This window comes from Cimex lectularius, unplaced genomic scaffold (genome assembly GCF_000648675.2).
Source record: "Cimex lectularius strain Harlan isolate CLEC.00 unplaced genomic scaffold, Clec_2.1 scaffold270, whole genome shotgun sequence".
NCBI classification, from domain to species: domain Eukaryota; kingdom Metazoa; phylum Arthropoda; class Insecta; order Hemiptera; family Cimicidae; genus Cimex; species Cimex lectularius.
The window spans coordinates 529,417-554,639 of NW_019392790.1; the positions used below are offsets into that span (position 1 = coordinate 529,417).

Here is a 25,223-nt window from a genome sequence, read left to right on the forward strand (position 1 = left end):
AAATGTTTTATTTTATATCCCTTTATATCTCAGGTTCTAATTTCTTCAGGATGGCCAAGTTTGTGCCATTAAGTGTAGTTTAGAGGGTTCTAAATACCTGTAAAATCACATTTGGATCGGAGAAAAAATAGTGATCTAGGTTTAGACTTTATGTAGGGTTAGACTTGAACAGGATTGGTTAAGAAGGGTTAGGTCAGATTAGGTAGAGTTATGGTATGTTTAAATCAGGTAGTGTTGGATTAGGTCAGGTAGAATTAGGTTCATGTTATGTTAAGTAGTATTACGTTAGGTTAGGTGGAGTTAGGGTTAGATTTCTTTCTCTAAAACATACACAACTCCTTTGGATTTCATCCAAATTCAATGTTATTACAATTGTTGGAAAATTCATTTCTTTGATTTCTGCCAATGTCAACAACGCTTAGGCCTTATGACATAAGTGATAGTGTTAAGAACAAAATTAATGAAACATCATCAAACATTTTATTTTATATTTCCGGTTCTAATTTATTTAGGATGAACTGGTTTGTACCATTACATGTTGTTTAGAGTTGTAAATCTCATTTGGATTGGGGAAACAATAGTAACCTAACCCGTCCCTAACCTTAGTTAGGGTTAGATTTGAATAGGTTAAGTTAAGTAGGGTTAGGTTAGGTTACCTTAGTTTAAGTTTAACCTTAGTTAAGGTTAAATTGAATATCCATGGTGCAATATTTTTCCAGGAAGTTTTCTCTCATTTGTAATGGCATAAAATATAAAACCTATGGATAAAGAAAACAGTGTATTGATAAATAACTTTTTTTAATCTAATTACCTGATTTCTAAAAACTGGCCTTAGAAGAATAATTTTACCAGAAATATATATGTTAATAAATTTTAATCAATCAAATCAGCTTGTATTTCCTAAACAAAAGGGAAAAATCATGGAATTATTTTTTATAATGGAGAAATAGATAGGACAAACCAAAAATAATAAAATTAACATTGTTCATATTGAGATTCTTTATTTGAGAAAAAAGCAGTTTACTACAATTGATCGTTTTTAATACTTAAAACATGAAAAAAAGAATAATAATATAATATATAAATAAAATATAGATTTTTTTACAAATTTAAAAAATTCATTTTTTATGGATATGCCAGATTTGGTTATAATAAAAAAAATCTAAGAGCACTCAGTGAATGTGTTGGTTGTGAATTTAACTATCATCTCCTTGGTCAGTTTTGGCTGGTCGAAAGACACCAACTGTCCAGCATCTTTGATCATAACTTCTGACAAGGTTTTTGTATGTTTGCAGTATCCGGCAATGGCGCCGTCCACGATCCACAATTTTCTAGGGGCCAGTTTGAAACTCCAGCTTCCGCTCCATTTCAGGCTGTTCAGGAATTTTGAAATCGCTACGTAGGGGACCATAATGTTCAGCTGTCCGGAATATACGAGCACCCGATATTTCGGCAGCAGTTTCTCCAGATTCGGTTTTACTGATTGCATTATGGAGTCTTTCAAGTAGTCTCTGGCGACAACGCCGTCGTTGAAGGGGACATATCCCACGTGAGTAGCATTTCTCAAAAACGGTTTCTCTTTCAGGTTGTATTCCAGAGTTCCGTACAGGCTATTCTCGGTATCTTGTAAATAGTTCAAACTGTTCTTATAGCCAGTCACATTTTTAAACATGCTGTTCTCATTTCCGATGAGCATGTCGATGTAGGTGTCGACCGCATTGGAGAATTGGTTTTGACCAATTAATCTTTTTAATTCGGCCTGTTTGGTTTCGAATTGTTTTTTCCATTCGAGGTCGATCAAGCCAATCGTGTAGAGAAGATTGGCGTAAGAATCTACCATACTTATTGGGTCGAAGAGGCCGTTTCCGATCGCCAAACCTTTCAAATTTATTTTTTTTACGTTGTTTTGGTTCTTTTCCGTGATCAATTCAGCTAGCGAGATGGCCAGTTTACCACCGTATTCTTGTCCGACGATGAAAAACTCGTTTCTTCGATATTTCTCGAAGAGCTGGAAGATTTGGACCAAGGCTTTGTACAGATCGGCTGCCGCTTGATTCTCATCCCTGGAGTACCCTTCGGCCCTGTCTGTAAAGCTGAAACCTGTGCCGACAGGGCTATCGATGTAAATCGTGTTCATAGATTGGGACAAATAGTGTTTCCTCAAACCCACGCCTTTCGACGGTTTGAGGTAGTAACGGCCGTTTTCCTGGAATATCGTTTGCAAGGCGGAAGATCCCGGGCCTCCTTGGAGCCACAACACGACTGGGGCGTATTCGGGGGTTGTTTCCGATTCAAAAAACCACATAAACAAACATGAGTTATACGCTTTGTTTACCGTTAAAAATCCGGCGTGGCTTACAACATCCGAGCCCTTCAACGGAAGCACTCTTGATTGGTTTAATGCGATGTCTATCTTGTTTCTCTCGATGAAAGGCGTGAGGAATATCGCCTTGCCATATTCCTTAGGTTTTACGGCCAGAGTGGTCGTAGGCAGGTACAACGCTAAAAATAACAATTGGAACATAACCGAATCAAATCCCAGCTTCACTGATTTAATAATACCCATATCTTTTCTTCGTAAATTATCTCCATTACTATCAATTCAATATCAAGGACGTCGTGGAAGGGGACAACGTCCAACTGAAAAAAGTACATGGAATAATGATAGCGAGGCAAACTGTAATTCTCCTTATTTCTTCTTTATTGCTGTGTCCTTATTATTCAAAAGACGAACATTGAAGGATATAACAGTGAAAAATAAAATGAGGTGTGTCGCGAAATAGTACTCGCTTTATGATATGCCAAGTGGCGTCCACTTAGTAGTAAGACTAGTTCTATAAAACGCCAAGTGGTGACAGAACCATAATAGAATCGCAATATTTATTGTATTCTACTGTCCATATCAATCTGTCCCATAGGGTTACTTCCCTATGGGCCTAAACAAGTCCTACCATCGGCTCAGGCGTCTAGGGGTAACCGATGATGGAGGCAAATCCCTTACCTTCCTGTACCTTCCTTACCTTTCCTTATTCCTACCAACTCCCCCTCCACTTTGGTGGAGGTTTCCTGGGTTACTGAACCTTCACCCCTTGGGTAACGGGTGAGAACAGTAGGGAGGCAACCCCCGGATGGGCGATCGGTCTCACCTTAAAAACAATACTGAACCATGGGAGGGGGCAATTCCAAATAGCCCCCAATTAAGGTTGGACTCGTGGTGGTCGTGGTTTAATTAACAACTTGTACCTTAGCTGGAGGGTAACGGCCAACCGGAGCCGGAGGTAGAGCGTACCCTTATCTACCTCTCCGAGGGATGGCTGAAGGTAGAAATACTGGAAGCCACCAAAAAAGTCCGGTGAGCCTAGCAATAGGCAGGGACGGACGTATGTCCGAAGGGACAAAGGGAAAGGAAGGGAAACTATGTCCATATCAATAGTCCCCATAGGGTAATTTCCCTATGGGCCTAGACAAGTCCTACCATCAGCTCAGGCGTCTAGAGGTTACCAGTGATGGAGGCGAATCACCTTACCTTTCTTTCCCCCCTCTACTTTGGTGGAGGCTTCCTGGGTTACTGAACCCTCACCCCTCGGGTAACGGGTGAAAACAGTAGGGGGACAACCCCCGGGTGGGCGATCAGTCACACCTTAAAACTGAGATGGGAAGTTGGTCTCCGAGTGGATCGAGGTCACGATAGCTCAAGTGGTAGAGCAGCGTATCAAGCCGAAGATCGTGGGTTCGAATCCCGCTCGTGCCATTGACTTTTTTATCTCAACTAAAAACCTCAATTAATTGTAACTTAAAACTTATACTGAACCACGGGCGGGGGTAACTCCAAGTAGCCCCCAATTGAGGTTGGACTCGTAGTGGTCGTGGTTTGAAAACAACTTGTACCTTAGCTGGAGGGTACCGGCCAACCGGAGCCGGAGGTAGAGCTACCCTTATCTACCTCTCCGGAGGGTGGCTGAAGGTAGAAATACTGGAAGCCATCAAACCCCTGGGGGTTCTTTAAGCACCCCTGGGCGTCCGGTAAGCCTAGCAATAAGCAGGGACGGATGTAAAATAAACCCTAAGTCCTCGGACAAAGGGAAGAAAATATGTCCATATCAATAGCAGGATAAAAGTTTAAGGATTAAAGTGAAAAATAAAGTGGGAGGGTTTTTAATAAAAGATTAAAAACATCTGTAAAAACCAGTTTTACTGAATGATCACAAATATTTATCACATAGTCAAACTTGTAAACTTTAAGGTTAATATTTTTTGAAATTTATTTTCGCTTAATGCTTTAATTATCTAATTAACAATTATAATTCGATTTAATTATTTCTTTAATGTATCACTAAGATTGCTTTCCAGTAAAATAACAATCTCGTCTTAGAATAAAGAGGACCAGAAAAACTTTCCAAGAAACTAATGACGCTATACAATCTATTTCAATCGTGATTACTACGTTCGAATAGAACATGTGAGCTTCTTATGAGGAAAAATGATGAAATAGTGGACAGGCTATATAACACGCTGCAGTTTTAGCAATACGAAAGGCACTTTTCGTCTAAAAAGCTTTTATAAGTACACAAAGATTTTTTTTTAAATAGATACCTCTGTTAATTTGAATGGACGGAATTTTGAGCGCTATAAACGACAATGTCCAAAAGTTTATGCGTTTGTGATAGTTAATTTCGCAATATTTGTAAACAAAGCGAAGCGAAAATTAATTATATTTACGTAACACTAACTGAAATCTCATTTTAAATATTGCTCATATACAACTCCCAATATCTTACACTATCAGCACTGGGCCGCTCGCTAGTAGTCTACATACCTCCCTAAAAGCCTTACGCCAAGTGACGTCCGACTGGTAATAGGAATACCCTACGAAACGCCATGTGGCTTTATAAAACCCTATGTGGCGTCCCCGGGTTGTAAGACTAGCTGTATAAAATGCCAAGTGGCGTCCGACACGTAAAAGAACTCGCTTTCGAACAGCCTATGTGGCGTCCACTTGATTGTTAGACTACCTCTGTATAACACCAAGTGGCGACAGACGCATAATAGAACTCGCATTATGAAACGCCAAGTGGCGCCAGACGCATAATAGAACTCGCATTATGAAACGCCAAGTGGCGCCAGACTCATAATAGAACTCGCATTATAAAACGCCAAGTGGCGCCAGACTCATAATAGAACTCGCATTATGAAACGCCAAGTGGCTTCAGCTGCGTAATTGGACTTTTGCCTAATAAAACTCGATGTGGTGTCCACTGGGTCATAGCTTTATGGAACGCCATTTGGCGACCACTGGATTGTAAGACTAGCTTTATAAAGTGGTCGATAGTGTTAATTTTATTGGAAGTATTCAATTAATATTAAAACGATATTGTTAAGCTAATATATGTTGATTTATTGGTGTTGAGAGCATTTCCACTCGTTTGTTAACATTTAAATTACAGTATGAATAAGGCAATAGCTTTTTTTTTTTAAATATTTTTATATATCTATTATAAAAATAATAACGATTTTGCATCAGTAAAATTGGCGATTCCGTAGGCACTTTGTTTTTATTGTTGACACTGCTCCACAAAGTTCAGAAGGCCGACAATAAAATACGAATTGGAATGAATACCCAATTGGAGTCTTTAATTTTTACAATATATTTTAAGCGGAAATTTGAAAATCAATTCATTCTCCTCCTCTCTAGTGCCTATGACCAAAATTTAGTAAAACATATTCAGTAATATTGCTATAATCGTGTACGGGTATTAATTTATAATATTACAAGATTTTTATTTTAAGCGAGAGATTGTATGTGAAAAATTATTGTCAGTGCTAGGAAAACGAATTTGCCTTGAAAATGTTTCAAAACAAACGGTTTGTCCGGTTGTACAAAAGCTTCTACTAAATAACTGGAGATTTCTACACTATTTTTTTTTTATAAATTTAATTAGCAAAATTTATTACAAAACCAATATTTCATTGGTGAAATCAAAATACTTTAAATTCCCTTGTTTCGTTTAAAGTCAGGAGTCGAAATATTCCAAACTTACAACATCCACCATCCGGTTCGTTGTTATTTTTACATCTACATTTATGTACAAAAAATTTACTAGTAGACTTGAGACTTGCGCAGTTTTGTTTGGTTTCCTTTGTAAAATTTGAACAAATGAACAGGCATTTGTTCCCATCCTCTCTTGAGGAGCATATCGTTCACCTCGTGTATGAGGCCGTCGATAAGGAGGTGAAGGCGTGGTGAGAAAGGATCTCTGAAAAAAACAAAAAAACACATGTAAAACACAATATAAATAAGTCATATAATGAAAAATTTAATCTAGCAGCGAAGCCAGTGTGTAAGTCCGTTCTTTGGTAAATCGGAGTATTCAAGGCAATGCGGTTCGGTTGATAATATAGCTATGTGAAATTAAACGATTTAAATAATAATAAAATCTTAATATTGATCAAAGAGCCATTGATTAGAATAGGTAATCTAAAGGAGCAAGCTCAGGACTATAGGATTGGTGCACCGTGTTTCTCTTACAAGGGCCATCTGTTGCCAGTTGCCTGAAAGCACTGATATGGCGCAATAAAAGGAGTTTAAATTTAATGAGAGGAAGGCAGGACCGTTCTATCTTGACCACTTGTCTGCTGGGGCCGGATCTTGTTGAATTACCCAGTTTTCACCATTGAACAGAGAACCATTCCAAAATTTTACTACACCATTTGATTACTTTGGTAGTTATTGTCCATTCTTGACTCACAAAAATGATGTTTTTCTACTCGAGTTACCATGGAGTTTGTATGGGTTGGGCGAGCTGAGATTAGGAATGGTTAAAGTTAGGCTAAGATAAGATTAGGGTTGAGTTAGGTTAGGCTAGGTTTACCGTTATGACGTTTCTGGAGAGCGTGCATGGGTTGGGTTAAGTTATGTTAGGAATGGTATTGGATAGGGTTAAGTAGGGTTAGTGTTGAGTTAGGTTACGCTAGGTAATAGCATTATCGCGTTTCCGGGGAACTTGCGTGGTTTTGGTTAGTTTAGGGATGGTTGAGGTTAGATTACGTAATGTTAGGATAGTTTAGGCAGGGTGGAGTAAAGTTCGGCTAGGTTGTACCATTATCGCGTTTCCGGGGAGTGTGCGTGGGTTGGGATAGGTTAAGTTAGGATTGATTTGTTAGGGTTAAGTACGATTAGTCTGGCTGTATGGTTAGTCTAGGCTAGGTAGTACCATTATCGTTTTTCTGGAAAGTGTACTTGATGTGTGCAGGTTAGCAATAGTTAAGGTTAGGATTAAAGAGGGCTCGGGTTATGTAAGGTTAGGCTCTGTTGTACCATTATCACATTTCCAGGGAGCGTGCATGGGTCGGGTTAGTCTATGTTAGGAATAGTTAAGGTTAGGGTTAGGCAGGGTTAGGTTAGAGTTATGTTAGGCTAGGTTAAAAAGGATTAGGTTATGTTTTTAATATTTTTTCAACCTGTAGATCAGACCGACGATCGTAGTATACTTTTAAAATTATTGTGGCCGAATATCGTCGAATAAGGCCAAAAAGCCCTTTCTGGCGTCTAGGAGTAACCAATAATGGAGGTATTTCACTTTCCTTCTTTTTCCCTTTCCTTCCCCACTCTGCTAGGCAGTGGTTTTTACTTAGTACTGAACCTGTGCCCCTTAGGAAACCGTCGATGCCAGATGTATATGACTTTTAAACGAGATGTTTAAGAATGTTTCCTTGTGGTACGCCATCTTGGATAAGATGAATTAACGGTCAGATATGTCCGATTTTAGGATTAGGTTGTTGGTTAAGATTCAACCACTACAATGACCAACTTAATGGAGTCCAGATTGGTATGTCTGAAAGCGCCGACTTTGGCCTTCAAAACTATGAATCTAAGGGATCTAAAATTTAACGTAGTAGGAACGTTCTCTCTATGGCGTCCGAGCCTTGCATGGTTAACTACCAAGTTTCCCTCACATAACTGAGAATCCGTTTTACTACACATTCTGATCATTTCGGTAAGTTTTGGCTCCTATATGGTGACTGCTTGTGGCTTAGTAAAGTTTCCATCATTCAACACTTCTACAATTTGACCACTGCCCGAGGCATAAACGTCATACAAGATTGATGCACACAGCTCTAAAACGACACCTGCCTTCTCAGGGCCACCTAAAACTCAGGTCATTAAAATGGTATTTCCTATGGCGAATGCTCGATATATGCAACTTTCTTCTCTTAACATTAGTGAGTAATTATCAAAGCCAAGGCATTTTAGTAACTGGAATTTTCGGCCGGTGTTGAGAGGAGCTGAACTAAATATTTAAAACCTTCACACTGTTTTTCGATTATGATTATCTAAACAACTATTATTACTGTGATGCTTCTATATTTTTTATTGTTTAGAAAGCTGATATAAATACAGGGTTGCCACGCCGTGTGAACTCTCAAGATAGAAAATAACAATAATGTTTTAAAATTAACTTTTGTTTGACGAGTCGCCCTCCCCCCAAAAAAAATGTTCCCACGGTTTGATTTTTACTTTAGTCTTGATGTCTACTTACAATAAAGAACGGAATGTGGAAATGTTTTTTGTTAACAGTTGTGCAAAATAACTCTTTTTATGTCCCATTCTTTACTTGCATTCGTTCACACCTAGTACACGGTTCTATAATTTGCTGAACTGGACTGGTGAACTTGACGATCGATTATCATTTTGATGTCAGTCCCACGGTCATTTAAAGTCTGTGTCAAATTAGTTTTATTTCTTTTGTCGTTTTTTTTATCCAAGTCATGGTGATTTCAATTTTCATTGGATGTTTTTGGTTTAATGGATCGCCTAATCTATGTCAGTGTATTGTTGTCGATTCATCGATATAAGTCGTTGTGTTGTCATGATGATCGACATGACGGTTATTTGTCCAACAACGATTCTAAATTTTTATGATAATTTTGTCCTTTTTTGTGTTTTCAAAACCAGGAAAAACTAGGATTACAACGTGAACCACCACTAAAAACGGCGAAAAATTGAATCGATTTGGACAGATTAAAACAGTTAGTGCAGTTATTGGATTGGTTAGTGATGGTTAAGGTTAGGGTTAAGTAGGGCTATGTTAGAGTAAGGTTGAGTTAAGGTTTGGGTTAATAATGGGTAATTTTAGAGTTGGAGTGAGGTTAGGTTTGGTTCGGGATGGGCAAGTTAGGGTTAAGTTAAAATTGTGAGGTTAGTTTGGGTTAGTGTTAGGTAGAGTTAGGTTATGTTGGGGTTAGAGAAATGGTTAAGTAGGTGAGATCAGAGTGAGGTTCAGTTGGTTTAAGAATTGGGTAAGTTTAGGGGCGAAAAGTCGAATCGATTCTGACAGAATCAACCCAGAACAGCGAGGACAGTCTTCAAAAATCTTGATCAGATCGAATAAGAATTAGTCAACCAAGTCACGCCGATTAGTTGAAAGGTGGTTCAACTTTATTAGGTGACGTACAACCACAATTCGAACCAAATGCAACAAAATTTGTGTGAACCGTTGCGAAAACATATTAACACGCATTACATTTGTCACAACACTTACACTATGACCAGCACGAACCAGGAGGACACAGGCTAAGAGAAACCAATTAATACTGGTCTCTCAATATGCGGTGTCAATTGCCGTTTGGGGTGACGTGGGTGGTTTTCAGGATGGGAAAGAGTAAAAATGGCTTGGGCAGCAGGGTTAGGATTCAAGGTGTTTCACGTTGAAGGTTGCTTGGATAGAATTGCGGTGTTATCCGCGTAGATGGTAGTGATGTTAGGACGTATAGTACAATCAGCAGTATAAATGGTAGGATTGGACTAAGAATGCTCCCTTGACGGACTACACGTATTGGTCTAATACCCAAGTATTTGTTGCTGCTCTGAAGCAGAGTGTGTCAGCTAATCAGTCAGCTAAATAGGATGATGAGTTAGGAATGGGTCGGAAGCGTTCTGGTTTCGTAAAGGGCCTTACGATGGAAATTGGTTTGGCTGAATCCCTCATTTTACTCCGTTGAGTTTTGACGGTCAGATTAGATTTACGTCCGAACAGTCGTAGTTGCCCAAGACTTCTGTTAACTCGAATCTTCGATTTTGTGACAGGATTCCGCGTCTAATCCTAAGTATCTGACTTGAGCGGAAGTCGGTACCAACTTTCAGTTGATGAACAGTGGAAGGTAATGATGGTGTTGGGAATGTCAGCATTATAAATAACAGGATGGGACCGAGAACCCTCCCTTGTGAAACGCTTTATATTGATCGTTTCCACACCTCATTCTGACGTAGCGGTCAGTTAAATAGGAATCCAGGAGGAATGAGGGTGCCTCGGTCACTGACCATATCAAAAGCCCGTGCCACATCCAAGAAGCCAAGCAATACTCTTGAACGGAGGACAACAACTCTGAATCCTAAGGAGTCTGTAGGAGTCTGTAGGAGGATATGTGGTTGGGTGGTTTGTGAGCTTTAGGAATGAGGACAGAGTAGGATGGCATCATACATTGTGGTTAAAAAGAAATAAATGAATAAAACAAACCTTTGAACTTGTGAAGGAGTTTTCCAATTGTAGTGGAATTATATAGGTCATGTCAAAAGGTAAAACAATAAAAGGCCAGTATTGTATATTCAGCGCTGAGCTGTTCAAAGCTATATACTTTTAACATAAATTTAGTAAACATGCATGTTTGAACTGTATCAAGTGTAAAATTTAAATGTTTCTGTTATAATTGTTGAAAAATGTGCCTTGGCGTGATGTCACCATGCTGATCAGCAAGCGCTTGTATTCTCAACTATTTACGATAGCCATGCTGCTAATTTTGTTTTTGTGTTCTTTTTGAACGGACCTGGTATCAAATATAAGGCTCTGGGGAGAACGTGGCCTTCTGAAGGGTCCGTCTATGTGCGATAGGACGCAAGAGAGTCTTCGGCTATCCCAGGCAATGTTCAGAAATGACAAAACGGTGTGCAAACACGTTTCTGGGTTTATCTTCAAACGTTCGAAATGCAATGCGATCGCTTCACCGCCTCGTGTACTGTTTATCCACGTTGCAGCCAGCTCCTTCCAAACAACGGCAAGCCGTAACGCAAATCTCTCCCAATCTTAAAATCCCAATCTGTTTTGTTGTCAAACTATACTGATCTTGGTTTATTTTATGTTTTCTAATAGCTACATATAACATAACTGGACCCGTAGACTTTTCGCCCTATTACATATATAACTAACAGAATTGAAATTGAAAATGTCATACGAAAACTTCAGACTTAGCCTTTGTCCTTTCTAAGCCACTATCAGCTTTGCCTATGCATTCGCACCGACAGATATGTTCCACTGTTTCGTCTTCTTCAGGCTATAGTTGAGGCTTGTTTCTGCTACCTAACCTAACCTAACCCTACCCAACTTACAATCTGTTCAAGCGTAACTCTACCTAATGTTAGGTAACTAAATAAAATTCAGAGGAGTTATGATTTTTTAGTGGCGCTACTTGACATCAAAAAACACAATTGTCAACGGCTCATTCAATTGGAAAATGATTATTTTGTACTTGCTATTTAAGAGCTTTAAAGAGTGCTTAAAACGAATACGAATTGTGTTTTTTAATCAAATCATTAGAGAAAACCTAACCCTAACCCTAATTAACCTAACTTAATCTTATACTACCTGATCTAAACTAACCTAACCATACCTAAGATAACTTGTTCAAGAGTAACCCTACTTAATGTTAGATGGTATTAACGTTAAGGATTTAGATAAAATCCAGAGTTGTTAAGAATTTTTTCCCGGTACTACTTGACGTCCAGAAACGAAAATTGTCCCCTACTAATTCAATTGGAAAATTTCCTCCTATTTTTTTCTCCGAACAACCCAAAAATGACGATAATTTTGATGACTGCACTGGCCTACAAGAACTTAGTAGGACGTAGAACTCTATAAACGTTTGTTTTTTAATTCTTATTAAAGGGTTCTTAAAACGGATACGATTTTTAAAAAAAATCAAATCATTAGAGAAAACCTAACCAAACCTAACTAAACCTAATACTACCGAATCTAGTCCTAACCCTAAACCACCTATCCTGGTCCCCAACTGTAACCCCACCTTTGAGCGCTTAAAGTGATGCTTAAAACGAATCTGAATTGTTTTCTGCAAGAAAATGTTTTTTGGTCACTGAAAGCAATTATTGTTTTTGTAAATTTTTATATACCTAGTCTCATTTAACCTGTACTCAATCCTCACCCTAACCCTACCTATCCTAACCTATCTCCACACTAACCCTAGATTCAATAATTCATTTAGTCTATCGATTTTCGAGTTTCTTACAGTAAAATTTCAAAGCCGAATAATGTAAACTATGATGTGATTTCCATGCTCAGAAATGTGAGGATGCCAAATTCTTACTCTACCTAACGTAACCTTAACACAACCCTAACCCTAACCCTACCTATCCCTAACTCGTCTCCATATTTTTTAAGCTATTTTACATAGAGAATCTTTTGGTATTTCTAACTTTTTATGTATCTAAACTAATTATAACCTGTATATGATTTTCTTATACCAGGTAAAAAGAAGGAGATGCTCCTGACTTAGTATCACCGGTTTTAATGAAATCTTTTGTGCTGATACTAGGTCGAAAAAGATGAGCAATGTGTACGAGTTTTCTTGCTAATAAGTCCTAGAATATGGGAAAAATAGAAGTATATAATTATTGTGCTTTGCAAACGGTAAATTTTCGTAAGATGTATGGTTCTTCGATTTCACTGTTTTTCTTTGTTGAGTGGGCGATGTCGTCGGGTCCGAGTTACTTTCGGCTTCAAGTTGAGGATTTACCTGGACCCCTGAACCTGTCGTTCGGCGCGAAGCCCGTATGACCGCCGTAGAGGAAATTCCTGTATGAGAGCAACGCTTCGTAAGGGTTGCGAAGGAGCAGAATCGCCCTTCCTCTGAACCAGAGGACCTCGGCCGATTTCTTCTTCTCCTGAGGGACGAAACCGGCCAGGGCGAAGCCGTGCGTCTTCTGCACGGAAGTGCAACCGCAGTCCGGCGGCACCGCTTCTCCGTAGAAACCTTGAAAATAATATTAGTATAAATCTAAACGAAAAGCCTGCGTTTGATCGATGATTTGTGGCGCTGTGGGCGCAAAGTGCTGACTTTGCTTGAATTGTTCGCAATTTTCAATGTACAACAGACAATTAATTGCAAGATCCAGACAAACCTAACACATAGCTCGGGTCTTCTATATGTTTAAATGTTTACAAAGAAATCCAGGATATCTTATAGTTTCTAGACAATTGAGCCCTGCAATGGGTGGTTTTCTTGGTTTACGAAGTTGAGTTATATTTAGACTGAGAAGAGCTGGGAAATGGGCAGAGTGGGATCGTTTAGGCCACGAGATGGATGAGGTTATGGGTCCCACACTAGTTTCCTCTGGCTACAAATCGACGTCCGAGAGAATTAAGGTTAAGCTTAAAAGAAGTCAATTTCTTTACAACCTTACTACGCCGACCAATGTTGGTTAATTGTACAATCTACATTATTGTCTAGACTTCTTCGTTGAGGTTTTGCATCAGATCCCAAAGCTTTGTCAGCCCAGGAGTAGGAAGGAGGACATGTGACGTTGTTTTTTCTTCTTCCTAGCAAATATCTGCAAAGCCTTGTTTCTGCTACTCCGGCTGTCTCTGGAGTCTGCTATGTCTAGTCAGCAGTCCAACTACCATTTTAGTCCTAACACATCTTAAGTTTAGTACAGTTGTCGTTTAATGAACTTTTTTGCATGTATCTGTCCTGAATACAATCCCATAGAACCGAGGACTTATTTTTAATTCATTGATCTACTTTTTTGGCATACCATAAAAGAGTTTGGGGCTGATAGGTGTATTAAATGAACTTTTCTTAGTCAATTTATCAACTTCTTCATTGCCCCTAGCAACCTCTTCATAGAGGATGGGGTAAAGTGGATTGCTGCCAGCCCGGAAGGTGCAGGGTAGAAAAGGAAGTAGATCGATATAACATGATTAGAATCACGGAAAAGTTTCCAGTCAACTGAGCCCTGGAGAGTGGTGGTTTTCTTGTTTTAGGGAGTTGAGTTTTATGAGTTATATATTATATAAACTGAGAAGAACAAGGAAGTGATCATAGGATAGGTCAATTTAGGCGCTGGATGGATGAGGTCTTATGCCAGACGCGACGAAAGATCTAGTAAGTCAGTAAGTCAGTAGTTTCTTGGCTTTGATTTAAACTGGGAATAACTCTGGGGAGGAAGCGGATTCCATGGGGTCAGAATATAGTATTGCTGTATCATCAACGTAAGTGTAGTCGGGGCATTTACGGTATATAGGATGTAGAGGTAGTAGTAGTTGTCATCATACAGGTGGGCTTAAGTTCAACTACATGTTGGGTGTTGCAGATTAATACTTTTTGTATTAACAATTAAAAGTTAGGTAGTTAGACCAGGATTCTAACTCAGGACCGCTAGTGTGGTCAAACCGATTCGGACGTCTTAACCACTCGTCCACTGTAAGGACGAAATACTTCAGATTCGCAAAACACTTCTGGAACGTTGGACGGAAACAGCGCAAGCGGTCGAAAACAGATCGAACCGGCACTTTCCTTAGGTGAAGACCCGGTTTATGGAGGTTTAAAGTACCTCATCTTTGAGGAAACACATAAAAGCTTTTACCTTATTTAAGAATAAATCATTCAACACAGTGAAATGTTTTGTTTTTTCCTCCATCGACAGTCGCCGTCGAAAGAAGAAAAACGGTTTTACATTAAAAATATTACCTTTACTGATAATTTGACGATCCGTATAAACGCTTCCGGTAAAAACGCCGGTCGCAGTTTCTAGAAGGTAGCGCAGCCATGTGTTCCCGCTCCCTGGGAACGAGACCAAAGCAGTCATCGGAAGACTTTTCTGCCTGGCAAACTGAACTCTGAACCTTGAACAGTCTCTCGAATTGGGCCATGGTGAAAATTCCTTTCTTCGTCTGTCCAATTCGACCACCATCCCGCCGCCTCCTCCTTGAATAAAAGCTGTCATTTAATCTATTATTTTAGCTTCGAGGTTAATTATTTACAAAGAAAATGATCAAATCTATTCTTGTAGCAGCAAATGAGGACAATTGCGATTTGTGAAAAATATAAAGATAATTAATTTCATTCCAGAGGACCGAAGTCATTTTCAAATATGTAATGCTTTCAAAGTTGGTAGTTAATCCAACCTTTTCAGAATGTCGGGTTCGAATGCAGGGCCGCTGGATTCGAACCCGGGACCTTTAACTTACAGTGATGAGCGCCGTGCCAACGCCTTAACCGTTGCGGCCACCGACGCCCCTGTTTTTATATAATTTATAATTATAATTGGAAGTAATTTTCATATGGTCATCGTCTGAGAGCCCAATTATTTTATGTAAACAAATGATCAAATACACAGTTTAATTAATATATTAAAGGAACAGTTAATTTGAAATAGAAAAAAAATGTTTAAATTTACCAAAAATCCTACACTTAATTTGTAACCGAATGCATATCGTTTTCCTTAATCTATGTTAAAAAACTGATATATAATAACCTTGAAATATATGCAAAAAACAAAAAGCAGAAAACCATATTCAAAAAGTTTATAAAAAATTTGAAATAATCTTTTTCCCGGGTTCTAAGGTGTATTTACAATAAGGCAAGTGAGAAAGATAAGGATTAAATCAATAAAAAAACCATAAAAGTTTTATTACAGATCTCCGGTTCAATTTATTTATTCGTCCATTGTGCCAAAATTCAGAAACTAAACCAGAGAGGATATAAATTATCGATCTGATGGACCAAATTTGTAATGAACGAATGTTGACCAAAGAGAATAGTGTTTTTTTAAAAAATGTTAATGCTCATTTACATTATTAGACGATTTTTGTTCTTACCTCCTTGGTAGGCATCGGTACTTCTTCCCGTCGAAATAAACGGAGCTGGAGTCGGAGACCTGTTACGAAAAACAAAAAATATAATGTAACATATTTCGTTTAAAAAATATTTTTATGTACATTCGTCCTGCTTACATCTCTGATGAAGCACTGTAAATGTTCCTAAGGAGTAAACCTCCTGACGGACCGATGTACTTATTAAAACTGGACTAAATCGTCCAAACATTAATTTTCCATTGATTATTATATAAATAATACTAGTTAAATTTAGGTTTAATTAATATTTATGAAAGCTATTGGTTGAGATAAAAAAGTCAGCGTCACGAGCGGGATTCGAACCCACGACCTTCGGCTCAATACGCCATTGCTCTACCCACTTGACAGTGTTGGGCAAAATCGAACTAATTCAATCATGGTTAAGAATTATGTTGAAGTTTAATCATGATTGAATTAGTCATGAGTAAATTAATCATTGTATGATTTAATCATAATTAATTCAATCATGAGGTATGCCTAAATCATATAATGATTAATTTACTCATGACTACTTCAATCATGATTAAACTTCAATCAAAATTCTTAATCATGATTGAATTAGTTTGATTTTGCCCAACTCTGGCTACAATGACCAACTTACCAAAATCCAACCGACTCCGGATAAAAATTTTGAGATGAGAGTCGTTCAAGGCCAACCTTCAAAAATAGTTGTCATAAACGAAAACCAAAGATACATAATTATTCTACATGTCTATTTTATTACAATCAAGACCCCCTAGATGGTGTATTTTCCAAATAATGTAGAAATCTCTCCTTTTAAGTGAAATAAATTTTAATTCACAGAAATATTTTTTCTATTGATCGGTTATGTAAACATATTTACTTTTCAAAGCGTAGCTTGTTATAGGATTTTTTTATTTTATTTTTTTATTATTATTATCATTATCATTATTTTTTGGCTTTTCATAACGACGGAGTTTTACTTATAATTGGAAGATTGATTTAATAATAAATAAGGTGTTGAAGGATTTTCGTTTTGATGAAATAAATTTCTGTTAGAAACTTTTTTAAAAGTGATGAAGTGTATTTTTCTTTTTTTGAGCACCCATTTGAACATGATTTATCGAAATTTAGTCATGACTAACTATATTGTGACTAAATTAGTCATGCCTTGTTTTAATTACTAGTCATGACTAATTTAGCAATTCAATCACATATGGCGACTAATGACTAAATTAGTCACTTACTACCAATCATGACTAACGGTCTGAGTGATCAATCATTAATCATTAGACATGACTAATTTTTGCCCAACACTGCCACTTGAGGCTATCGTGACTTCAATCTGCTCGGACACCAACTTCCCATATCAACTTCACCTCTTGAATTTTCCCTCCTTTTTGCCATTTTTCAAATGTCGTGCAATCTATTTGATTCTCGACGACAAATGAAATGGCCACGGAGAGCTTTCGTGAAGATATACTTCAGTTTAATTATTAAATCCATTACAGTTCGTGGTCCGATTGACCAATTAACATTTTTCATTTAATTAATATTTATGACAAAAAGGAGGGAAAATTTGAGAGGTGAGGTTGAGATGGGAAGTTGGTGTCTGAGCGGATCGAAGTCATGATAGCTCAAGAGCAACGGCGTATGAGCCGAAGGTCGTGGGTTCGAATCCCGCTCGTGCCATTGACTTTTTTATCTCAACCAATAGCTTTCATAAATATTAAATAAATGAAAAATGTTAATTGGTCAATCGGACCATGAACTGTAATGGAGTTAAATTTAGGTTTGAGTTTTGCGAATTAAAATAAAAAAATGTATGATTTAAAATAAAATACATATACATTAATTACAATCAAAATTAAAGTTATAATAAATTACATATAAAAACAATTGATTATTCTGTTAATTCGAGGTTTTTAAAAATATAAAATAAATAGTTTGTAGGCCAGTTATAAATATTTGGTTCTTCCCCACAAAACGTTATATTTTAATAAAACATATCATCTCTCATCTCAGAAGAATCGTTCATAAGAGACCAATTATTTGCTGTTTCAAACGTGAGTACTAATGGGCTTGGAAATGTATGCGCTGGGTGCTGAATCGACCTAGCTGTTGACAGCAACTTCAGTAGCTGTTAGAGGTCTGCCTCCAGATTGCCAACACCCGGAGTGGGTGATGCCCGAGTCTGCCTGAACTTTACTGTAAGTACAAAACTTTGAACTGTTGATGGACTACAAGAAGAGAATAGTCTCTCCTCAGCACATTTTTGTATGGATGTACATACATTTTGGATTTTGAGCCTACATAATTTATTAAATTTAATTTCATTAATTGTTTATATTTCATACCGTCTCCCAGGTTTTTATATTGCTTTAAAGAAATTGGTAATTTACATCAGAAAGGTTTAATTTAATGTTAAAAAGGGTTAATTTAAAGTTGAAAAGGGTTAGTAGACGGGAGAAAACTGTACTAATTTATTTTAATTTTCTAATCGTTAGTCGATCTGTCAGTTCGGATGCTTTTCTATTGACGAACTATGTTGCTATGCAGATGCAGGCTCGGTTCTAGAGACCTGGGTAACACCAGCCTTCATTCCTCAAGCAGGGAGCACATTTACCCGATGCAACGCTATGCGACGCTACCCGACGCCTTGTCTCGTTTTGATAGGGTGAGCACATCTATGCGACGTCAAGCGCACGCCACGTACAGTCACACAGCGTGCATCACAAATCAGTATCACAATCGCAACGCCTCTTTTGTTCTTAATGGACTATTTCGAGCAAAACCTTGCAATAAATTGTTTGTTAAATTTAGATAATTGTTTTAAATAACGTTATTCCGGTGTTTTGATAAATTTTCTTCCTAACCATCATAATTAAATAATTTTTACAAAAACTCATGAATTTTTGATCTGGTTTAATTTGGTTTACATTAAAATAAGAATGTTGTAATTAATATAACGACAAAATTACATATACATAGTTTGAAATAAACTACAAAAAATATGAGTGCCCATCAATTTTCTTCCTAATCATCATAATTAAATAATTTTTATAAAAACTCATGAATTTTTGATCTGGTTTAATTACTTACTTTGAAATAAAATACAAAAAAAATTACGAGTGTCCTGTTCTGACGCTGCTCGACGAAAATGGCGTAATTTTATGAGCAAAACCATGAAATAAATTGTTAGTTAAATTTTATGAGCACGACCTTGTAATAAAGTGTTTGTTAAATTTAATTGTTTTAAATAAAGTTATTCCGGTGTTTTGATCAATTTTCTTCCTAACCATCATAATTAAATAATTTTTATAAAAACTCATGAATTTTTGATCTGGTTTAATTACTTACTTTGAAATAAAATACAAAAAAAATTACAAGTGTCTTACATTATAATAAGAATGTTGTAATTAATGTAACGACAAAATTACATATACTTAGTTTGAAATAAAACACATAAAAGATATGAGTGTCCTGTTCTGATGCTACTCGACGAAAATGGTGTAATTTTATGAGGAAAACCATGAAATAAATTGTTAGTTAAATTTTATGAGCACGACCATGTAATAAAGTGTTTGTTAAATTTAATTGTTTTAAATAAAGTTATTCCGGTGTTTTGATTAATTTTCTTCCTAACCATCATAATTAAATAATTTTTATAAAAACTCATGAATTTTTGATCCGGTTTAATTTGGCTTACATTAAAATAAGAATGTTGTAATTAATATAATGACCAAATTACATATACTTAGTTTGAAATAAAATACAAAAAAAATATGAGTGTCCTGTTCTGACGCTACTCGACGAAAATGGCGTAATTTTATGAGCAAAACCGTGTAATAAATTGTTAGTTAAATTCATTATATCAAACAATGGTATTCCGGTGTTTTGATTAATTTTCTCCCAAACCATTAAAATTAATTTTTTTTAAATAAAAACTAATGAATTTTTGATCTCGGTTAATTTGGTTTATATTAAATAAGTATGTTGTAATTAATATAACGACAATAATTCATTAGTTTGAATAAAAATACGAGTGTCTGGTTCTTTTGTCTTCGACTGTACTCGATGCTACGCGACGAAAATCTGTGCAGTAGGGATGGCGTAGCGTAGCATCGGGCAGATGTGCACAGGGGTAATATAATCTTACGGAAAATTAAACTTTGGATTTGCGTCGGGTAGCATCGGGTAGGGTCGCATAGCGTTGCATCGGGTAAGTGTGTTCCCCGCTTAAATGTTTGCAGTATTCGTCGGAATAATCTCTGAGAGATATGAGGAAAGAAGTACGCACTAGGACGGTTTTACGAAAAGCTTGAAATAAGTCCAGAAACGGCATTTTTTACAATCCTGCATTTCATTATAAACACTTTCAGTCTAGGGAAATATATTTTTTTTGTATATTAAAGAAAACAAATCTGTATGGGTGAAATTCCTCGATTATTTTGTAAACTGTTATAGTCAATTCGGTAACGGTTAAATATCAAAGTAAGCCAGTTGAATTTCTTGTTTCGATTATCGAAAATAAATGAAATTGCACAATAGTTTACCAGACACCATAACAAAAAAAAAAAAAAAAAAACAATATAGGCCCATTTTTTGGTCCGTAGCTGGCAAGGGTTAATGGACGTCTCGACATTAACCTATCGAAAAATGCGGTTAAGATCCTATTAGCTGAGGTAATCAGAATGTCAAAATTACTACCGCCTTAAAGGTTTTAAAGGTTCAGGAGAAATAGTGGATATGTCTAAACAGGAGAATGGAGATAACGGAAGATTTCTAAAGAATAAATTCTTCTCCACCTCCAACAGGATATTTTTAATCCATTTACCGAGCGAGAAGTTGTTCTGATCATTAAGGGCGTGATCCGATGTACTTGAAACCTATCCGTGAAAAAGTAAATCCTCCCTGAAGACCGATAACTATAAAGAACAACCTTTTGAATTGTTTCTATGTCAGAAGATAATTTATTTGCTATTATTTTAACCTGACGTTCATAAAACCTAAAGTTTATGTGTGGTGATTAGTGACCGTTCATGGATATTTATTTAGAAATCGTGAGATGCGGTCTGGTGTGATAGGTTTCAGAAAAACATTTTCTTTATCGTGCCAACGTTTCAATCTTTATTGAGATCATCTTCAGGGCTCAAAGTGTTTGTCTTCTGTGTAATTGTGCCATTCTTGCATGTCGTGTCGAGAGTGCCCACTGTTTTTCTGAAACCTACATCACACCAGACCGCAACTCACGATTTCTAAATAAATACTTAAAGTTTATCTAATTGACCGATTTATTTTTATTTTTTTCCAAGCGATTCTTTTAGATATATCTAGTGCAGATTTTAGCAAAGAGGATTTTTATCGGCAGAAATAACACTCACAAACCACAACCTCAAAACAGTAATTTGTGCCACCACCAGAAACCCTAGTACACACCTTTTAACTAATGTAATAAAAAATTTTTTTTTAGAAATTCTTAACTGTTTGCTATGGTGATAACGCCTCATGGCGGCCAAGATCGAGTCTTCTAGATCTGGGGTAATGAGAAGAAGCATTAGCATGCCAAGAACGGTGGCTGTCATGAGTAGAAACAACTGCATCACTTTTAGAAACGGGCTCATATTCAGATACCATTTGGGCTATGACTTAAAATATATTCGACGTCCAAAACGTGTGGAAGTGTGGCCAGGCACCTCGGCACTTGGTCCTTTCTGAAACAGAAATTTATTGTATAAATTTAACTTTAAAATGCAAAGCATTTCGTACACTTTTTTGTGAACATTGTAACATTGTAACATTTCTGATGCTGCCCTGATTTTGTTAACTCGATTAAAACGTACAAGGTGTCCCGTGAACTGACGTCAATTCTTTAAGAGGTTATCCTACATGACAAATTGGGTTCAAAAACCTCTTTTGTCGAAAGCCAATCATTGTATTCGGGGGAATTTCAGGTTTTGAGTTACTTCATTCCAAAAGTCCCGCGTCCCTCATAAAATCTACGAGACACTTATTGTAAATTTGATTACACCAATGAAAAAGTCATTGAAAACTCAATGAGATTTTTTTTATTGTAACCTTAGGCAAACAAAATACAAAATCTGTTAGAAGATAAATCTTTACGTTTTTCCAAAGTTCTTGTCAAAAGTTTAAGTAACATTTTCTTGATTCTGTAAGTACTGATAGTTATGGCACTTACAGAAAAACTGCCTCTAGTCATAAGCTGTAAACACACGTAAGTGATTTTTCAAACGTTAATGCAAAATTATAGTTTAATTGCTAAAAATTTGATTTTTTCAGCTACAAAAATTAGTCATTTAGATTTTGAAACTTATATTCAAAATAATGGAAGTAATACAAAGTGAACAAAAAGGACTCTTGGGTATTAGAATGAACATAAGAAAGAATTCTTTAATTTCGGTTTTACATCGATGGTTTACTGTATTTGATATACACTGGCAATTTTGTGTCGTCGATTTCATGGTTCGATGAATTCGTACGTGTTGGGTTAGGTTAGGGACAGATTAGGTTAAGTAGGGTTAGGTTAGGGTTGAGTTAGTGTTAGGTTAGGCGAAGTTAGGTAGTGTTAGGTAATGTACTGTTAGGGTGAGGTAGGGTTAGGGTTGGTAGGTTAGGTAGAGTTAGGGTTAGAGTTGGGAGAGGTTAGGTAATGGTATGATGAGTTTCGTACTGTTCGCGTTAGGTAAGGTTAGGGTTGATAGGTTGGGAGGGTCAATATTTTTTAAATTTTTTATAAATAATTTAATTTGGAGAACAAGCTTTGTTTAAAAGTTTTAAACATAATTACTAAAATAGACAGGGTCCCGTGAAGAGACGTCAATATTTCAATAGGTTATCCTACTTGACAAATTGGGAGTAGAGCTAGGGTTATGGTTAGGTGACGTTGGGGGGAAGTGTTAGGTTATGTTAGGTACTGTTCGGGTGAGGTAGGGTAAGGGTTAATTTAGAGTTACTTACATAAAAGTGCCCCTTTAATGTATTTAATTTCTCAAGGTCACTTATCGACAATGAAAAATTAATGTTAATTGCTAAAAATTTGATTTATCAGTTACCAACGGTGAAAATCAGTCATTAAGATTTCGTAACTTCTTTCAAAAAATAATGAAAATAAACAAAAAAGTCTCTTTGGTATAAAACTGAACATAAGAAAAAATTCTTTAATCTCATTTTAACATGGATATGTTATTGGGCTATTGGGTTATAATGTTATTGGGTATACAGTTATTTTTGCGTGGCCATTTTTGTGTCATCGATGTCAGGTATCGGCTGTGATTTCGCATGGGTTGGTTAAGGTTAGGGACAGGTTAGGTTAGGTAGAATTATATTTAGGAATGAGTTAGTGTTAGGTTAGGAAATGTTAGGATTAGGTTGACAGGTTAGGGTTTTAAGTACTGTTAAGGTTAGTTTAGACTATATTAGACAGGTTGGGTTTAGGTTAAACTATTTGATTCTGAAAAAATAAAACAACAAATAATTCTTATTTGTTTTAAGCACCCCATGTTCCCGTATCCATATCATCCTATCCTAACAACCGAAGATTAAGAAATGTCAAAAAATTGTTTTGGACAAATGTGTAAAAAATGTATCTGCTATTTAAAACTAAATATGTTGAACCTTGGACTAGTTCTGACCAGACGAACTCCTCTTGTAAACAAGTGGCTTTCACTCAACTCTATTGAGCTCTGTATTTGCAGTAGAATCGGACATTGCACGGATGGGACGACCTTGCCTGTTTAAGGGACGAAGAAGGAATAGAAATTACCATAACGAAATATAAAAGTACTGCTTGGATCATGAGTAACGTAAAAATAAACAATAAAACTGCATACTGTCTGTTTCTTTTTTTTGTGTTTATTCTATTTAATTTGAGTGATTTCTTGAACCCCAACAGCGTGTTTTTTACATTTATTTATTTCACGTTTCGTCTGAAAGGCCTTTGCCAGCCATTCACAGCTCCGCAGCCAATTTGGCAGTTTTTCAACCCTTTCTCTTAAAGGTTTCGGAAAAAAAGACGAACGCCTGGGGACATAAGTTTGCAATAATAATTATAAAATGAAGATGACATATCAACTACACGTTAATGCTTTGCGATATAAAATAATAAAAAACGTCCTTTCTTTCTTTGCTTCTTGTTTGTTATTAAACTAAGCATATGCACTCATTTGGATGAGAAGCTACCATTGTTTGCTTTCTCTCTAAAGAGTTGTTGACCACCGTGAACATTCAAGGGCATCGGAACAAGGTCAGTGGATTAAAATTTTAGAAGGACATATAATATCCATTAAAGCCGGCATGTAAATCCAGGCTGGGTTATACATACGCGAACTTACAACTTGTCCGGAAAAAGTCTCTTTCCTCCTGCTAGTCTAGTTTTTGGGCCCTCAATTACTCCTTTTCTCGTCCTTGATTGCGAAAGCAATTATTCCCCTCCGTCTTAGTTTGAACTATTAGCCGTTATACAGATTACGATTAAGACTTTTTGGGTTAGGAAAGAAAGACAAAAGGGAAATCTTAATTGTCAGTGAAAATTCGACGGTGCTGTCGTAAAAAGCGACATGATGCGGACGTTAGTTTAATTGATTTGATTGCCCGGTGTTTAGTGATTGTCTTTCTTCCACCCTATTATCCTGTAATAGAGATTGAATCGACTCGCACAGTGAAAAAGAAAGAACCGTCTTTTATATAAACCATAAAACTGATATAACAAATTCGTTGATAAGAATTATAAAAATAATATAGCTTACAGCTAATTGAAGAAGCGTCTTTTCATTTGTGTAACCTTTCTTCCTTAACCTTAGTAAACAGACAAAATGGACTGATAAATATTAAATAAATGAAAAAAATACATCTTGAAATACGTGCCCATCAAAGAAAAACATAAAAAAAATGATTAACTAGACTACTAGAACCGATTGAAAAGAACGCTCGGATACGTGTCCAATATTTTTCGACCTAGTATCAATGAAAACTCGCAGGTTAGACGCATTGAACTTGCAAAACAATTTTATATAGTTATTTAATTAACCTAACAGACGACACTGTTTTTCAACCACATCCCTTGTTTTGGCAACAGTGTGGGCAACACTGATTCCGTGAAGCGGGGTTTTTCGGTTCAGTTCGTCTAAGTGTAGTGGTTTATCAATTAATCCTGCTAAACTAGAATTGATAATGTTTAGCAGGAGAAGAACATTAGGTAATTTTAAAAACCCTAAATTTCAGGGCATAGAATTAAAGTTAGTGGATTCAATCAAATTCCTTGGTGTGACACTTGACAGGAAACTTGATTGGAAAGGTCATATTAATAACATATACAGGAAAGGC

General features: G+C 36.7%; 2 protein-coding genes across 3 annotated transcripts in view; both read right to left on the reverse strand.

Moving 5' to 3' along the window:
* Window positions 1-981: 981 nt before the first annotated feature.
* LOC106664157 (venom serine carboxypeptidase-like) lies at window positions 982-2,601 on the reverse strand. The gene has a single exon (XM_014389610.2). The coding sequence runs from the start codon at window positions 2,564-2,566 to the stop codon at window positions 1,163-1,165; it is 1,404 nt and encodes a 467-aa protein (XP_014245096.1). The 5' UTR covers window positions 2,567-2,601; the 3' UTR covers window positions 982-1,162.
* Window positions 2,602-4,214: 1,613 nt separating this feature from the next.
* Window positions 4,215-25,223, reverse strand: part of LOC106664163 (WSCD family member AAEL009094) — a 22,632-nt gene continuing 1,623 nt past the window's right edge. For both annotated transcript variants that reach the window (XM_014389616.2, XM_024227880.1), the window contains exons 2-7: window positions 21,366-21,595; window positions 15,885-15,943; window positions 14,755-14,991; window positions 12,802-13,038; window positions 10,822-11,077; window positions 4,215-6,254 (exon numbers count right to left, since the gene is read on the reverse strand). In XM_014389616.2, the coding sequence (XP_014245102.1) occupies window positions 6,098-6,254; window positions 10,822-11,077; window positions 12,802-13,038; window positions 14,755-14,991; window positions 15,885-15,943; window positions 21,366-21,505 (1,086 nt within the window). In that variant the 5' untranslated portion in view covers window positions 21,506-21,595 and the 3' untranslated portion in view covers window positions 4,215-6,097. The remainder of the gene's footprint in view (window positions 6,255-10,821; window positions 11,078-12,801; window positions 13,039-14,754; window positions 14,992-15,884; window positions 15,944-21,365; window positions 21,596-25,223) is intronic.

Bases quoted from the DNA above. Each gene is read 5' to 3' on its own strand.
- LOC106664157 (XM_014389610.2), bottom strand. From the start codon at position 2,566: ATGGGTATTATTAAATCAGTGAAGCTGGGATTTGATTCGGTTATGTTC.